At 28.4% G+C, this 20104-nt stretch overlaps 1 protein-coding gene across 1 annotated transcript; it reads right to left on the reverse strand.

Annotated features, from left to right (window-relative positions):
• Positions 1-12377: 12377 nt before the first annotated feature.
• On the reverse strand, positions 12378-16357 carry LOC137808020 (methylsterol monooxygenase 1-1-like). Its single transcript, XM_068608912.1, has 5 exons — positions 15670-16357; positions 15252-15574; positions 13098-13245; positions 12972-13004; positions 12378-12789 (listed from the first exon to the last, which is right to left on the reverse strand). The coding sequence occupies exons 1-5, from the start codon at positions 15997-15999 to the stop codon at positions 12715-12717; spliced, it is 909 nt and encodes a 302-aa protein (XP_068465013.1). The 5' UTR covers positions 16000-16357; the 3' UTR covers positions 12378-12714.
• Between the last annotated feature and the right edge of the window lie 3747 nt (positions 16358-20104).

A 20104-nucleotide genomic window follows, 5' to 3' on the forward strand; every position in this document is an offset into this window, starting at 1 on the left:
TTGACCTATTAGATTCCATCTTCATTATCATCCTAATCATCAACTATCTAGAATCAAGCTTAAACTTAAGTCATCCGAGTCTCAACATTAAGCCATGGTTTATCCATTAAAGATAAGTTATGATTTATCTATTAAAAAGAAATGATAAAAATGAAAGAAAATGGTGAATTCTCTTACAACTATTAAATTCTTAAATAGTTTTGAACTTGGAATATCTTAAAAAAAAACAAAGAAGTTTATTCTATAAATCAAGTTTGCACTCTTTGCACCTTTTTTACTTTCTATGTTTTTTTCACCAGCACCTTGCTTATTCTATAACTAATATTACTTCTTAAAAAAATACAACCTAAAGACAGTTCAAGTATCTTTTTGTATCTCTACTACTCACACATTGCACATAAAATAAATAATATGAAATATAAACAATACTACTTTAATTTCCACTTTAAATAAACACTTATTAATCATAACAAAAACCAAATCCTTATAATAGCAATATAAAATAAAAGGAAAAAAAATAAAGTTCAAATTGAAATTAACTTCATTTTATTCAATTTATGATCAATATACTAATAAAATACACTTTTATTTTTTATTTTTTAAGTAGTGACGGACATTCAAATACTGCCTCTTTTATAATTTAGAAGTAAATATTATTATAATATTTATTTTTTATTAAAAAATGTAAAATCAAAATATAAATTCTGTATAAAATTCTGCTTAGTCGTTACTTATGTTATAATAATGTATTTTTTTAATCTATTTTTGAACTATTAAGAAAAAAAAAATACTTTCAACTACTATTTGTTTTACAAATTTATAAAAATAGTTCCTTATATTATGTTACTTCTTTTTATTTTTATTTTTTATTTTTATATATTTATGATTTATTAATAAATAACATAATTTTAAAGGAAGATTACTCTTATCATTCCTGGTATTATAGTAAATATTAGTTATATCTCATCTAGTTTTAAAACACACACACCTTCCTTAGTTTTTTAGTAAAATAATAATGACATTTTTTTTAAATATATAATCCTTTTGTTCTCAATCAATATCATTCATCTTTCTTATATATTTAATAAATTGATAGTAAGGACTTATTTTTATGTAATAAATTAAGTGTTTGAAATAATTTAAAAGTGACCTTTAAAGATGTAGTATGGTTAAGTTTTGATTTAATTAATCATGTATTTTAGGTGTCTATTTTATATGTGTGGATTAATTGTAAATTTTCATGAAGGTGTCAGTTATATTTAAGTTAGAATGATGAGAATAATAATTTACTTTTGGTGTAGAAAGTACAAATAAGTTTGGGCTTTACTTCTTGGACCTTTTAATACTCAAGAAAAATAGGTGAATTTAGAAAGGGGGTTACAAATAGAAAATAGAGAAACCAGTTTCATTACATCCAAAGTCAACCTTCTTCTCCTTCATTCTCTCCATCTCCATGAACTCAAGTTTCCTTCTTCCTTTCTTGTGAATTGGTATGCTATCTACCTACAAGAGTATAAAGCACCAATTGGAAACTTTGCCTTAGTGACCATCTTCCTCCTTCATTCAACCTCCTATTCTTCCTTTAAATAGTATATGTTACAACTTGTTTTTTTTAATATACAAGAGCATTTTAGTTTTAGTCGAATTTGATAGTGATTATTGACTAGGGTTGACATGTTGAAGTGATCAAGGATTTTCTTAGGATTTTTGCTTCTTTCTTTTCTCCAAATCCTAATCCTTGACCTGCACAACAGATCAAGTTAAAAGATGTTAACTCTAATCTAAATTTAAACTTAAGTTATAAGTTGAAATTTGAAAATTTGTTTGGATGAGAACATTGTTTATGATTGATGTAAAATAAAATGAGTATTTTGTTAAATTGTTTGACTTTGAAACATATTACTATAAATTTATAAACAAATATGAAAAATGTTTAAATTGTTATAGATCTATATTTTGACTTAAGGGTACATTAGATTGAGAGTTCACTTTGGGATGGATTTTGGTAAGTTTAATTTACTTTTGACTTGGGTTTAAAAAGAAATGTCAAAAATTGGTGAATGTTAGAAAAGTATCATAAGTTATTCTTTTTTTTTTCTTTGGATTATTATGTGGATTAATAATTTTGGTTGGTGATATCTTATGTAAGTCAAATTGAGAAATTGCATTTGATATAGAATTGAGAGATGATATATATTACAAAATATAATATAGCAGTGTGTTTTTTAATCAAGTTATAATATTTACAACATTGTTTTTTTATTGAGTTATACATTGTTTATTTATGTTTTTATGTGATATTGTTGATTTTGGTTAAGGGTACAACAACAATTATTAATGAACCTTCATTCCACCTACGACAACGATTATTAATGAGAATTGTTGTCGCATATCCACCAAGAACGATGGTTGTTAATGAGAATCATTGTCATAGGTGTATATACAATAATAATTTTACACATAACTTTCGGTACAGTCGAACATATGATGACTATTTCAACCATCATTGAAAACATTTGTTTTTAAGATGACTTGATCAACGATGGTTATAAAATGATTGTTAAAAGGAGCTAAGAATCATCGCTAAAGACTTCTTTTTCAACAATGTTGCTTAGTTTATGCTATTCCTTTATGTATGATTGTTATGTTACTACTATAATCTTGTTTTTGAAATGGGAGCATATGATAGTATAAGTACGAAACTATTTAGTGTCTAGGATGAAAGTATATTTTCCCAAGATTTTGTTATTTGAGAGTTTTACAAAAATATGATTATGTAATGTTTTGTAAGTTTATATGTATGGGCACATCTACTTATCTTACTAAACATATGTGTGTTGTTTATTTTATTTATATTAAAATAATAGGATTGTTAGACTTATGATATTAGATTCGGTTGCATCCTCAAGCTATACTTTGTTGTGCAATAATGGTGATTTTACTTGTTGGTTTATTTCTATAAATTTTCATTGTTTAAGGAATTAAGTTTGTAGTTTTTTTAATTAATTTCTAACTTATCTTTTGCATATGTGTAAAGGATGACACCTAAACCTCTTACCTTTCTCACCCTTCATTAGACGTGTGTTAGGTGGTCTGAGTTATAAAGATGATGACGATTGCTTTATAACAGCAAAGTGTCACCGTGTCCTATCACATTAGGTATATGCATTAGCTAGAGACTATACTAAAATGATAATAAAGGCAACAAAAGTGAACTAATAATTATAGTATTTGATTTTGACTAAATTTAGGAGACATAATCCTCCTAAATTCAATAGGAACTCAAATCAAGATGTAGCATATTAATGGTTCAAAGAGGTGTGTAAGATCTTTAGGGAGACTGCATGTCCTGAGAAGAGGAAGATGTCATTTGCTACATATTCTAATAGTGCTAGATAAGTTAAATAATTAGAGTTCATAAAGTTAGAACAATGTTACTTCATATATAATTCATGTTTGAATATGTGACTAATTTTAACTCACAATCAACATTGATATACATGTTGGTGTAGAAAGAGAAAGTAACACGATATATATTATCACACAAACTAAGGCTATGTTTGGATTGAGGAGGAGATTTATGAGGAGGGGAGAGAGTGAATTTGTGAAGATTAGAGAGGATGGTGAGGATATATGAGGTTGTTTGGATTGAGGGATGATAGAGTGGATTTGTGAGGATTGTTTATTGTAAGTTTACAAATTTGTCCTTGTTATTAAAAAATATTTAAATAATTAATTATGATTCTTTTTGTGTGTATGTTTGAATTAATTAATTTTTTTAATATATAATATTCATAATTACTTATATTTTATAATAAAAAATTAAAAAATATAATAGAAAATATTTTTGTGTTAAATTGAAATAAAATTATTAAATATATTAAAATTTATGAAAATAATATTTATTATTATATTCATTTATTATTTTATATAATTATATATATTTTGTTAATATTATAATTTTTTTTTATTTTCATTATTTATAATTGTATGTTGTTATTAATAGTATAATTAAATATTTTTGAAATTATAAATAAATTTATGTAATATTTTATTTTGATATTGTAATAAAATGCATGCTCAAGGTATTTTGGTAAAATACAATCATCCTACATAAATCTCCACAAATCTCCTCATTTTGTGAAGAATGAAAAAAATCACTCACATTCTCCCTCTTCCACTCCCCACCCTCAAAATCTTTAAAATAAACACAAAAAGCACCTCCTCTCTCCTCCCATGAAAACGAACACACCCTAAATGTTAAGTCGACTAGTATTGATTTAAGATTCATAATAACTAATGTAAATTATGATCTATTATACTATTTAAACATTGTAATCACTTCCCAACTTAAATCATCCCACAACTTGGAATCTTCCATTTGAATTCACCATTGTAGAATATTTTTTTTAAAGTAGACAAATGAAGTAGTCCTTATTAAATAAAAATTAAATAATTAATTTTTGTTAGATAAAATTTTTTTGTTCATTAAATTTAACTAAAATTCCTTTTTAATTTTTCATTATATAATAAAAAAAATTACTTTTCAAAATATTCTTGTGTGTTCTAAGAAGAAATATAAACTTTAAAGACTTGGTGACTTGCACGTTATTTACTTAATACAAGCCATGACTCTCGTGGAGTGCTTTATGTATATATTATGAGCTACCTTTTTAATAAAAATAAAATAAAATATAAGCAATGCAAAGAATTCTATTTTGTTTATTATTTTTAGTCTAATAACTATTTACCTCAAGTAAATATCCAAAACAAATACAAAAATATATTTCACAATCGGCATACTAACATTTTAAATGATTGAAACCCAAACCTAATTCAGTAAATCTTTCGAATACCTCGTCAATTTCAACAAATCATTATTATAAAAAAATTAAGGATGAACCAAATATAAAATATCTTAGACAAATGTTCAAAGTATTAAAGATCCATTAAGTGTTTATTCAAATTTTTAATATCTTTTAAATATAGTTTAACTTTGATTTTCATAGTACTACTTTGAGTTAGGAAAATTGTTAACTCTAATAACTATAAATTAATAATTGAAGTTGATGACGTATTTGAAACACCTGTCAAATTAAAAGGGTTCAGTAAATTAAAACGAAAGAGGAGAAATTGTGGGATAATATGTATTGGCATGTTCACTTAATTAATGTATATAGTTATCTGATTAAAAAATATATATAGGATTTACGTTTGTGAAAGTTGAAAGAGAGAATGGAAAAATAGGCATGATCCAGCTTCCAATGAAAGCAGTTTTGAAAAGGTAAAAGATGAAACAGAGTCCTCTGGCACGCATTGGTGACTTTGAACAGAAATTGAAATGTGTATTAATCAAGCGCGGAGTTAGGTGAATTTCTCCAATTCATTGTGCTGTTCTGGTGACACAACACAGTGGTCAGACATTAATAAAAGTAGAAAAAATGAAGCATGTGATGTGATCTGTAATAGAAACATAAACAGAAATGGAATGGTGTGATTTGGTTTTCAAAAACAAAGCAGTGTCCACTGGGTGCTTTTGTCTTCCCTCTGTAATACCCTCAACAAACTACAATTGGGCCTTAGTTAATTAAACATCACTTTATTGTTGTGATCATTCACCAAAACCATGTCATGTGCGCTCTATTCTTTAAGCCTACTCATTTTCTAATCTTTACTCTATCAAATCCAAATTCATATATTCTTTTCTGCTGAGTCCTTTTCCTACCTTTTTCTCTTCTTTCTCTACGACCAAATCAATATGCTCATTTTTTTCTGTCTCAAGATATAAACAGGAATCTGGAAAATATACTATAGCACTATAATTCACCAAACTCAATTTTCTTTCTTCTCTTTAATTAGTCAACTATTAACTTCTTTTTCAGGTTGGTGTTGGATATTAATTAAATTTGTTCTAGTAAAGAGAAAGAATCTGATTTTCAGTCAAGTAATATGTGTTCTTCATCCGTCTTCTTTCTTTTTTTATACTAAGTTTCCTCATTTTTGTTTATAGTTTTGATTGTGTATTAATAATTCTAACTCATATATCTGTCAATAACCATAATTCTCATCATTCCTAATAATAAAATCAGAATCTCCATTAATTTTTCAATTGAAATTAAACAATTCTTCTCTAATTATGGATCGACATGTGACCTCACACAATTATTATAATTTTTTTTTTAGAATAATGAAGGAAAAGTTATTTTTACTAATTACAAATATAATCAAGATATATTCTTACGAAACTGAGAGTTGTAAAAACTTCTAATAATGAGAATTTATTTTTGTTAATTTATGCGAATGCGTTAAAAATTAAAAAATGACATTTTTTTTGTATTTTTACAAGGGAAATTTATGATAAATACGAAAATAAATAAATTGATAACAAAAATGTCAAACCATTAGTGTTTAAATGATAACTAACCTTATTAAAAAACAAGTACAGTGAAATTCAACCATTTCTTAGTATATTGACTTCTTTAAAAAAAAGTATATTAACTTCACGAAACTAGAATTAAATTAAATTTAAAATAATTTTTATATTGTAGATAAAAATATGAATTTACAATATTTGTTAATAAATGTAAATATGAAGAATTTTTGTTTTAGTACGTTTTTTCTATTTTGTTCTAATGATTTTTAAAAATTGAGAATAGTATATCTCCTCATTTAGTAATAATGTATTATCATCCATCTAAATGTGTCGCATATCATATTCTATTTCATGTCATGTAACGGTTAATAATATATATATATGTATATATATATATGTATATATATATATATGAATGTTATAATATGACATAAAATGAGTAAAATATACTATCACTAAATGATAATTATTTAAAATTTGTTGACTAAAATCAACTGTCGAGAAAAATTTGAACAAGTTCAATAGTGACCAGTCTACCAAACACAAATGCTAATAGGTTAACAGTGATGAAACTAAAAACCATAAACGGTAGAAGATTGACGGAGGGAAAAAAAAATCATACAAAACAATAATGTTAATTTGAAGTGTTAATATGTTAATTCAAGTGTTAATGAACTTTTTTTCACTCTTGTAATAAACTTTTATTCAACTTACTCTTAACCTCGAAGAGTGAATTTAATCTTGAAAAAGTCATCACATTGATATGTTCTTTAAAACACGTATTTTTCTTTATCCTCCTGAATCTGCATCACAAATGCATTTACAAAATATTAATAATAAAATTACACAAACTTTATAACCAGTTAAAACTATTTGAAATAACATCTAATAACTAAAGGAAAAAATTGTATTTCAGCTGGGTTCTAGTGATGGGTATAAAGTTTGTAATAACGTGTCTTGACTTAAGCACCCAATCACATCTTATTAGAGAATCTCAATTTTATAATTTGAATCCATGACTAGTGTACAAAAAAAAAACCCAATTAGTGATACACAGAATATACTTCTTCTAATCTTGAACAAGGAAATGCTTTCGATTTCTTCTTTATCAAGCAAGATTCACATTTAATTAACAGGAACGAAGGTTTTGTGTAGCATCTCGAAAAGGTACATTGCGGCTATAAACAAACATAATATTCATATATACAACTCACATCTAATCCTCAAAATGAATATTTCTATGTAATACAACAAAATGCAATATAAAAATTTATGTCATTCAATAACTATTATTGTATTACAACATGTAATATAATACATTACATAAAATTCAATCATAACATGATACAACAACACACACATCAACAACAAGATTATCAATACACAACTTTATATGGTTATATTCAATTAAATGAAGGTATTTCTCAAAAGACCTCTAATAAATAGTTTTAACTAAAATATTATAACAAAAATATTAGAATTTTAAGTCACATCTCAATTCACGATGTAATTCTAATATGTTACATTTTAAAATATTCACATCTATATTGAATATGTTTCATCAGATATCAAGACTTGTCTTAGATTATGATAGTTCATACATATACTTATTTAAGCTTGAGATATATGAATTTCTTTAATTTCTCACCACTTGATATTTAATCCACTCGATTGATATCTACTTTAGTTAATAATCTAACATGCTTAGTATCACCACCTAAAGCATGATATCATTCCAATGTATCTCATACACAATATACACCTAAAAGTGTCACATACATTCACAAGTTTCACCCATAAATGGTCATATATAAATTTTTCATCACTATATATATATATATATAATCATTTTACTAAGGATTATCTACCATATGGGGTCATCCTCACATGACACATATCATACAAATATCACCATCAAGTATACACATACATTTCATATCATACACCACTATAAGAAATTTGTTAGTTACCTACTCATATTTACATACAAGTTTGGATTCGTAGATAAATTACGATTTATATATGAGTATTACATATACATTTTTTTTTACATAAGTTTGTCATATCTATTAAAAAAATTTGGTAGATAACACTCTAATGAGTTTATGACACATGTCCATAAAAAATAATTGGGATAAAATAATAATTGAAAATTTTAATTTGCAAAATGTAATAGTGAATTCGGTAAATTTTCCAAACACTCGGCCATTGTCAAAACATTATCAAGCATTGAACATTAAACCGTAAGCTCCCAAAGCAATTATGGTTGTGTACCTCAAACATTCTTTTTTTTTTTTTTTTATCTCTTTAAGAACTCTAATCTTAGTCTCCCAAACAAATCCAATTTCAGTTAAATCTAACTTAAAACCTCGTGAGTTTATCCATTGAGAATGCTTACTTTAGTATCTTGTACTTGTGTAATTTTTCTTAAAACAAAGAATAAATATTTATCTTTTATTTGTAAATTTTCAATTCTTTATATATTTAAAATATATATCTTAAAATAAAATTTACGTCTAACCTTTTGTAAACTCTATTGTTTCTGATTTTTTTTATTTAAATGAAGTAAACACCCCCTTCATTATTCAAATATAGAAACAAAGAAATTAATGTTGACCAATAGCAGGATTAAAGACCAAGAAAAATTTGTTATTGGGAAGAAACTATTACATAGTTAAAAAATTAATACTAAATGTCATGTAAATATTAGTTAGGATAATAAGGGGAGACTATCTAATAATTTAATTATGGATTCATAGTATGATTAGTTAGTGATTCTTATATTCACTTATAATATGAGAAAGCATATATGTAAAAGAGCGAGAATGGGCCAACAAATCCTGAAAACTTTGAAAGATGAAACTTGTTGAGAAACAGCTGGCCACAAACACCACGTGATTGTTGGCCTCAATAATCTACGAAACTTCATCGTCTCAATGCCAATTCAAATGTAAGATAAGTTGGGTAATAGCAACCACGGATAAGGATAACAAACAACTAGAATCCTTTCTCAAGGCTATTTCTTCCTGCATCTCCATTAGTGTAATTTTAAAAATATTCTTAATTTCCAATTTGAAAGTTATTAACTGAATTCATAAATGATTTTAAATTGTATAATTTAAAATATAAAGTTAATTTTTTGAATTGTATAATTTGAAATATTTTTTCGATTAAGAAATGATTTTCAAATTGTATTTCAATTCTACAATTCAAAAGTCATAATGACTTTTTTGAATTCTTAGAATTCAAATTGCAAAATACAAAACCATTATAATTCAAAAGTCAAAATTTAAAATTGTAAAATTCAGAAGTTAACTTTGTAATTCAAATTTTATAATTCAAAATACTTTCTACACTGGAATGAAGAAGATGATGGAGGGTGCATGGATTTATGTTTAATTTTTAATTTGATTAAGAGTAAATCTGACTTTTGACCAAAAGTATAGAGGTGCAGGCAGAAACTATGTAGGTGGAGGAAGAAATTGCCTTCTTCTAGCACCTCTATAGCTTCTCCAAACACCCCATAGGTCAGGCAAAATGATCATATTGTCCTTAAAAAATTCGGAATGTGTTTTGTTTAATTTACATATCCTAAGATTACAGAATTCTAAAAATACCTTTCGAATTCTATAATTTTTTAAAGAAACACATCCTGGATCATAGAATTCGGAACTTAAAAATTCTATAATTCTGAGTTTTTCCATATCATCCATTTAAAAAAAGAAACATCAATAAAATAAAAGGTATTTTTTATATTTTAAAAAGTATGGGATGTCAGAAGAAACTGTAGAGGTGCGTGAAGAAACAACCCTTTCTCAAATGAGTTTGGACAATTGCTTCCTATATCCAATGATTTTAGATATACACCCCATTAAATTTTGAAATTCCAAAAGTGTTTCTCATTTCAAAATTAGAAATCCATAATTGAAAAATACCAGAAAAAAAAAATTCATAATAAATTTTTATGATCCATAAATGAATTTCTAAAATTAAAATCTCATTCTAAAAAAAAGCAATTCCACACTACAAAAATACATTCCAAATAAAATTTTAAAATAAATAAATATATTTTAGAAGAGAGATTCTTAGATTCAAAAGATGTTTCAAAAACTCAAATCCAAGAATATATTTCAAAATATTATTTCTGAAATATATTTTGAGTTACCACCAGTCATATCTATTTAAAAGTTACATAAGATATTTTTATTATTTCGCATCATTAATTTCTGAATTACATTTTGAGTTACACGTCATATCTATTTAAAAATTATATAAGATATTTTCCCAACACAAATTGGGTGGAGGTCTAAATTTGCTGGATGCATAGCAATCAATTGCCATGAGTTTGAGTTCAGAAAATCTTCAAAAGTATTTGAAAAAAAAATAGAAACAAAACAAAATAGTAACCTTTGCTTGGAACCCACTATCGTGATACTAAATAAACCACGCTCCACCAACTAAATTAAACCATCCTTCTCATATTGATTCATATTATATTTATAAAATTTATAAATCCAATATGAAAAAGAGAAAAGTTTGAAATGTATTGTTGTTTTGGGAGTAAATGAAGATATAGTGCATTTATCATTGAAAGTATTGGGGAAAGTGCATAGTACAAGATCAGAAATAGCAGAGATTGTGAATCCTCTCAGTTAGCTGAAAGGCCATTTTTATTCCTTATGAAAGAGACTACCCTATCACCTAGTACCCCTGCCATCTTCCTGATACTTTCTGCTCAGAACTAGGATGAATATTAATAAAAATAAGTAACTTTTTTAAGTGTTTATTTAGAAAATAAAATACAATAAAAACAGATAGCAGTCAAAGTAAAAAAATATTGATAGAATTTACTATTTCTAAATTATCCCCTTGGAATCAAACAAGTTCTATTAAATTCTAATTATAAGGAGATTAGTTAACACAATAGTTAAGTGTTCAAAGAACTGATTTAAGAAATAACAAAAATTAATAAAATTAAAATTTTAAAGTTTTTGAAATTATTTTTCTTAAGTTAAATAGTTTAGTTCAATTTTTTAAATTAAAATTTAAAAACCAAACTAAATTGAAAATTTTCTTTTCTTTTATATAAATGTAATATTATATATTTTAAATTAATATATATATATATGAATATGTTTAGAATTATTTTCTAATTTAATTTGATTTTTCTTACAATATATTTCTTTATTAAAATAAGATAATAAAGATTTGGAATGTAATAATTTAATTTGTTTATAAATATGAAGGAAAAATGAAATTATGATTGTGTCAATAATTATATAAAAATAACTCATAACATATTTATATTTAACTATTTTCATTATAAAATATTTAATAATTTTAAAAAATGTTTTATAGTTTCTTTTATAACAAAAATTGATTTAAAGTTTTCTTTTAGAGTTTTAAAAGAATTTTTGTATTGAAAAACATTTTATAATTTTCATATGAAAAAGAATATATTTCAATTAAGTTTCTTAATTAAGGTCTTCAAATTATCTTTTACCTTGTTTTTACATAATACTTAATTTGAAGGACGATATTTTTTTTTCATATAATAACAATTCATTAGATTGGGCCTTTAAATAGGTTGTTTGTTAAATCACACCACTTTCATTGAGGACTTTTAACTCAATCGTCATCATTTATGCCTGCATATGCCTAACTTCCTTTCCATTTTTTTAAAACATAAAGTGACTTTCAACTGACTACCACTACATTCACTATAGACAAGAAAAAGTAATAACGTTAAACTGATTGGTACTAGATTGACTATAGACTAGACATGATAAAGTTTGAACATGTAAACTGTTTTTTCCTTCCTAACTCCAGAAAACCAACTCTTAAAATATTGTTTTGACAATTAATAAGTGTCAATCCAAACAGGTTAGCCTAGTTTCAATACCAAATCAACTGCATATTTGCACTACTCAACCCCACTGAACTCTATCCAATTAGCAAACAACGCCACCGTGTTGCACATTCCTTTGTGAACTACATGTAGACATTTACTTCAATCTCATAGACTTCCAGATATTATTATAATTTTTCAATTACATCCCATCAGAGGAAGCCTATTTCATATTTCTGAATTTACAACTCATTAGCGAAGGAACATTCTGAAGGTCATGAACCAAAACCAAAATGTTTGAATTCCAGAACATGACAATAGAATAAATTCCTCCAACGATCGATTTCTAACACAATCACAAATCATAAAACTACGTTCTACTAAACCAAAGAAATCATTTTACCACCATGAGATTTATGTCTACAGGTGTTTTGGTGGTTCCAAAGTGTCAGCAAAACATTCTGAAACCACCTAGAGGATACTTCAGTCTCTTTCAATCAGATTTAATCTGCTGTGTCTTGTATGATCCTCCGTTCTGTTGCTCACCATATGTCAAATCTTCCTTCAACTAAATCAAAGCAACAGATATGGGAAAAAAGAGAGTCAATCATTGCAATATTGTATACCCAACAAAACTAAGCCCAAAACAAGAGGATAAGAGTCAACAGAGCAAAATATAAAATTGTAGTTGTAACTAAAGTGTCAGGATGCAATCACATTTTTTCAAATGCCAAAGCTTTATAAATTTACCTTCTGAAGTATTTTCTTCTGATACCTATATCCCTGTGACAATCGAAGTATACCAAATCAATATGACATTTGGAAAGACCATTCATGTATTTATGCATCAAAATAATTCCAGAATGATGATATAACCTTGTCAGTTCCATAGATGTAATCACAGTATGTGAAAACTGAAGCAAAATTGCTATGACTTTGTTTTCCAACATAATGATGGTAATCGTGATATTCAGCGCCACCATAAAATGGAATATATTTTGTGATACTCCAAGGAAAGTCATACCTGAGATATGATAAAAAAAGGCAATATAATATAAAGCCCACCACATGCCAAAATTACAATACATGAACTAAAGAATGACGATTAACTTCTCATAAAGGGGAAAACGAAAAGGAGGGGAGGGGAGTATGCTAGTGTTTATCAATGACAAAGAAGGAGTGGCTACTGGTAAATTCCTAAAGACAATTATTAGAAAATTCAAGTTGGACACACTCCACAAGAATATTCTATCTCAACAAAATTAACCATTGTCCTAACATTATTGGATGTTTATCAGAGCAGAAGTTAGCAAATGTTTGTGTTTGACAAATAACAACTTGATCGGCGTATTGTTGAGGCAGCAAACACCAGAAAGATCCACTTGTCGGCATGATTAAGAACATTATAAATTACCAACACAAAAACTAGCAAATGTATCCAAGAAAAAATTTCAATTTTAACTTTTGGCTGTCAGATCAATGACAACAAACAAAAGATTCTCAACAGTAACCTTCAATAAAATTTTGCTTCCTGTTAAATTACAGAGGTCCAACAAGTTAATAACCAAGTTTCTTGTTTAGTAGTGTAGTGACAGCTAAATGTAATAATTTCACACTATTAAATGATTACCAACAAATATAATGCTCGTCAACCTTCTCCCAAACTGCTCGGATATCACTATGTTTAATCTATATTATTATTCATGTTTGCTTTATCATCATCCAGTACAAATTCGCCTCCAAACCAACCCAAAAACAATTGAAATTGCATGTTTGGAAACACATTCTGAGGTCAAAATACACGTCTACATTGTGAAAATGCAAAATCTAGAACTAGTGGCATTCACTTTGATGTTAAAAAACTTTTTCCAAACACACACTAAGTTGTATTTGCATATTCACGCCCACCACAAATTCACATCCGAACCAACCCAAAATTAACTAATAGATCAACTCAAAAGCAACTAATAGACCGTGTTTGGAAACACATTTTGAGACCAAAAAATCATTTATAAAATGAGAAAAGTGCAAAAGACTAGTAACATTCACTTCGATGAGAAAAACCACATCCATGATCTGTTTCTAAACACACTTAGTTGCACTTGTATATCCACATCCATTGGTATAAAGGTGTTACCAAACACGCGGATAATAAGATAAGGTTATCAGGTTTGGCAGACAGACATCTGTGATCCGTTTGTAAATATCCACATCCATTGGTATAAATATAAACGCATTTGCATATAGACGTGTTCGTACGTATATAGACGCATTCGGCGTCTAATGGAACAAAATTTGTTCCCAAAAAATGCGGGTTATAACATATAGTTGCATTTGCATATTCACATCCAATGGTACAAAATGCGTTACTAAACAGGTGAGTAATAAGATAGAGTTTGATAGATACAAATCCACAATCCGTTTCTAAATACACATTTATAACATGTCTGTTTTTCTCATCAAAACAATTAAAATTCAGGTCCAATTTTCACATTCACATAGAAACTACTCTATTCAGTTTCAAGTTTTCGTACCTCTTTTGGTTTCATAGCACATATGGTACGGATGAATAACACAAGGTTAAAACCAAATAACACATTTTTCTTCCACTAGGAATGAGACCAAGGAGAACAAAAAATATCAGATTGTCTTTGAGCAGAGAGTCAAGATTCTCTCCATTTCCTCCATTACTAAGGTCTCCGGAAAATAAATGAAATGGAGAGGATCTTTTCTAGTGAGGAAAGTGCAGCCTAAACAAAATCTCGTCTCCACATATATAAATGCAGCAGGAGCAACATATATAAATGTGGTAAGTGCAAACAAATTGAACAAAAAAAATTATCCTCCTGAAAATTTTGCAATCTTCTTAGAGAAAGAAATAAAATGTGACCGGTTATAATAAAGCAAAGAAAAAGAAAAGGAGCGAAGGGTGTGAAACAGATGCTAGGGCCCGTATGGGATCACAATCAGAGAAAAAGCAAGACACTATTAGTGATCGAAAATAGATTTTGGTGAGTGAGGGAGTGTTACCCGCTGTGCGTATCAATGGCCTCAATCTGACGCAAGGCTATCCACAACCAAAAGGTAACAATGTGGCCAGGGACCATGGCAGGGCCGAGAAAGGAGGGAATCCCGAGGATCAAGATCTCAGCCCAGTGGGCATAGGGCGCCGCGAATCCAATGGGAGCAGGGTACTCATGATGAACGCGGTGAATCTTCTCGTAACCCCAACCGTTATGCAGAAACCTGTGGATCCAATAATTGGTGTAATCCTCCACCAGAAAGTACACCAACAGCTGCGCCAGGATCTCCCACCCCGACGGCAATGGCAACCCAGTCCTGATCCCAATCATCTGAAAATTAAATTAAAAAAAAAACAATAAATTAAGCAATAAATAAATAAATCAGTGGATATAACCGTGAAGATGAGGGTGAGAGTGAGTGAAACCTGAATGGTAGGATAAGAGACGAGCTGGAGGGGACCGACAATGAAGAAGAACATGCGCATGACGTCCTTGTAGCACCTGAACATTTCTTCGAGGGATAAGCGAACCTTGGGCTGGATCTTGTATGAGTCGAAGAAGGAGAAGCGCTTGAGTTCAAGGAAGACGAGGGGCATGGGGACGAGGGAGAAGATGAGGAAGAGGAAGAGAATGTTGTGGCAGTAGAGGAAGTAATCGGACTTGGTGGCGGAGTAGTTGAACCAGAGGGTCTCGGCGAAGGTGAGGTTGCGCCCCAGCGCCGCCTCGACCGCCGAAATGGAAGCGTAGGGAAGCATTCTGACGGGAACCCTAAGACTGCCGGCGGCGGAGGGATGTTTTGTGTTTGCGATAGGGATTGGGAAGGTGAGGTGAGAGAAGTGAGAGAGGTGAGAGAAGGCAGAGAGGGGAGAGAGACGTGATTTGGCTAGGGGACGTGGTGGATGCTGCGCTGGATGTTTGTCTGTTGCAAATATTTGCGGGAATTTTCAAAATGCAGACAACCCGTATTTATAGACTCCAACTCTCTTTTTCCACACTGTTTTTAGAACATAATACACCTCTTCCCTTCCCTGTCATACCAGACCTTCTCTATACACGAATCACACACATCGACAATGCTCAAATCTTCTACCCTTTTCTTTCCCACTACTATTTACCTTTCATCACTTTTTTTTTTTTTTATATATCTTACATTTCTAATATTTATTTCGATTAACTAATTTAATACAATATTTTAAAAAAAATTAAATTACTACTTAAAAAAAAATCTTCCACGTCACATTTACTTAAAATAATTTCAATTCAAAATTAATTCTGAACTTAAAAGATGTCTACTTAAAATATAGTTAATTGGTAATTCAATATAGTTTTTAATCATCCATCATTAATTCAAACAAGTTATTCATTTAAAACACGCTATTCCACACATAGATAATAAATTCAGTTTCGGCCTAACTTTTTCTTGGGCTTTTTTTATTTTTTACCAAACTAATTATGAAGCTAATTTCGTGCAAATATTTTTTGTGTTTAGCATATTCTTGTAATGACTATGTGCAACGATTAACGGGTTCACTAATAATAAAACATAGACAATTTGCTTCGTCATATGCATAAGAATTTAGTCCTTACCACTCGTTTTCTTAATCTCTTTTCCTTTTGTTTTTTCTCTCCCTTCAACCAAAAACAACTTTTTTCTTATTTGGCCCTATTGTTTTCTTCTCTTTACTGTGGGCCTGTAGCCATATGTAATATTAAAAAATTAATTATTATGGCTGATAAAATATATGTTCTTTCCTAATGGAATTATTTGTTGTATATGTGCAAAAAATATCGTAACATGCCAACAAATTATTATTAGCTGCAATGGACAACATATTATACATCAATGTATCTCTTATTTAATAAAATAACGAAATATTTATTGTTAATGAAGAGTATATTGGTATGATTTTTTTCTTAAATATTTACAAAAGTATTTTTTAAATTATGAAAAAATAATTACAAGCTTAGAAATAAACATTTTAAATTCAAATTCATGAAAATAGTTTCTGAAAAAGACTAGGTGTTAGATGGAGCTGCCATTAATAGACCGAAAAGTATAGTTATAATAGTAGGACAAATGTCACAATTTGATTATAATAAAATTCACATCGTGATAAAACAATTTCTGCATACTACAATATTATGCCGATTCAGCATAGATTTATATCACTTATGAAAGTATATTATTTAATATGTTTCAAATTTATATTTTGAACATTTAGATTGTAAAATTATTATAATTAATTTCATTCAATGTTTGGAGTATAAGTTTTATCACAATGATTAAATATGTTTCTCATCAACTTTAATGTTAAATTAATTTTTATTTTTAGTTCAAATTTTAAATTTTATGAATATTTCTATCAATGGAATAAGTCCATTTTTTATATTAACTTTAATGTGGACTAAAATGTTAAAATATTTTTTATTGTTGATATAGAAATTATAATATTATATTATAATATTAAAAATTCATTTATTACCTAAATATTAATAATAACTTTCTTAATATATTTGTTATTTGGTCTAAAACTTCTTGGATTAAATTAAAGAGAAAACAAAATTTGCATTACATAGACGAAAAAACATTTAATCATATCACATCAAATTTTTTTAAAAAAATCTAATAATTTAATTATGAGATGGCAATATTAAAAAGCTATAGCATTAATCAATGCAATTGAAATAATAAGTCAAAATTGGAGGAAAGAAAAAGTCATAAGAAAAGAGAATATATAAGTACAGATGGTATGAATAAAGCATTAAACATTTTTAATAAAATAAGAAATATAATGCAAGCATTAATTTCCAGAATATTAGAATGTGTGTATGAATAATATCATAGGTGAAATTAGTTTATAAATATATACTTGTTTAATTCATATTTTTTTAATATAAATATTTGTTTAAATGTATTAAAAATTGAAAATAACTTTATTTTTTTTAAAGACTATCATAATTGAAATTATACTTTTAGAAAATATCGATAATTATCCATTTTCAGAATTTCATTATCGGAAAATAAACATTTCGATTATAATATATGATCAATTTATTTGTCAAAAGTACTACTATTTTTTAATCTTACTCATTTTTCTCTCTTTCAACTGATAAACAAATGTAAGTAAAACAACTATTATTCGAAGGAGAGAGTAAGCTTTATTTTTGTGGATATGTGTGATGCATGTGGTTGCAGTTAAACAAATTGAAGATTTTTTATTATCAGAAAACAAAGAAATTGAGATTGAAGTTGAAAATCCTTAGTACCAATCATTCCTTGTCTTATTGTTCTTGTTTAAAATGCATGGTTAGGTGAAATTACAGATAAATTTATTGTGAAATTGGAATTCGGAAGGAAGAAAGATAGCGTGGATATTGTGGAAAAATATTTGTAAGCCAAAGGAAGAGGGAGGATTCTCTTAAATTGGTGGAGGGATTTGAAGGAAGTGTGGGCGCCTGAGGGATGGAAATACAACTTTGAGGATAACTATTCATGGGAGGTCGGGAATGACAAGAAGATAAGGTTATGGGAGGACAAATGGGTGGGAAATGTGAATCTCAAGGTCAAATTTCTGAGACTTTTCTCAATCTATTCTGAGAAGGAATCTCTTATTTAGCAAGGAGGGGAGATGAAAGAAAATCAAGAGTGGGCTTGGAAGAGTGATTGGAGAAGGAATTCATTCCAATGGGAAGACTTAGGAACAAGATCGTTGATGAGTCTTTTGGAAAGAAATGCGGAGAAGGAGGATACATAGGTCTGGAAACATGGTGAGACCAAAATGTTCACTGTCAAATCGGCTTACAGAATCCTTAAGGGAGATGCCCAGGGGGATGAGGGGCATTGGTGTGGGTTTTTGGAGGATAAAGGCTCAGTCATCAACTCTCCTCACTGCATGGAGGGTTCTGGAGGATAAGATAATGTCTAAAGCGAATTTGGAGAGAAGAGGAATTAGTAGTATGTGTGGCCTGTGTGGAAAGGAGCAAACTAAGCTCCACCTCTTTTGTACTTGCAGAGTTGCCTAGCTAATATGGTCAAAGTGCTACGCGTGGTTGGGGGTGACATCGACGGAGCATCGCGAGCCAAAAATGCACTTTTTGAGCTTTAAGATTAGTGGGATGAATAAAAACGTTAATCAAATTTGGGGTTGTATGTGGGTAGTGGTAACTGAGTTATGGAAACATAGAAATAAGAAGATATTTAAAAGCGGTAGGATATATCATATTGAATTTTTTACCATAGTGCAAGTGAAGGTATGGTCATGGGTGAATTTCAAAGCGGGATAAGTTTTTCGTATTCTAATTGATGTCTTTAACCTTTGATATGTATGAGATCTGTTAAAAAAGGTTAAAGATTTATGTTTAATTGTGGGGTTATTTACGGTTGTCAGCTATGATCCTATGTTTTATGTGTTATGGTCTGTGTAATTTTTTTTTAGAATTGTCTCTGGTTGACTTTGTATAAGATTTGAGATATCTCTACAATATCTCAATTTAATTTATTAGTTTTTTTCTTGATAAAAAAAACAATCATTGCTTGCTGCTTGTTTACATGATTTTCCAAAATTACTTGTAGGTAAGGAAATATCATGAGTTATTTTTTATGACGTTGCCAGCAAGTGTACCATGATGGTCTTTATCACTTCTCCGTAATCTTACCCTTCTGCAATGATATTATAGAAAAAGATGACAAATTTTCTAATGCCACAACGTAACAATTAAGAAATATATGATTCATCACCAGAGTTTTTGTGGTTAATTTTAATGTGGTAGAAAAATAAATGTGTTGAGTTGTGCTTAAAGAAACAATTTAAAGGTTACAACTTACTACAAGGCACAAGCTGTGCCTTTCTGCATGTTGTT

Source organism: Phaseolus vulgaris, chromosome 3 (genome assembly GCF_000499845.2).
Source record: "Phaseolus vulgaris cultivar G19833 chromosome 3, P. vulgaris v2.0, whole genome shotgun sequence".
NCBI classification, from domain to species: Eukaryota; Viridiplantae; Streptophyta; class Magnoliopsida; order Fabales; family Fabaceae; genus Phaseolus; species Phaseolus vulgaris.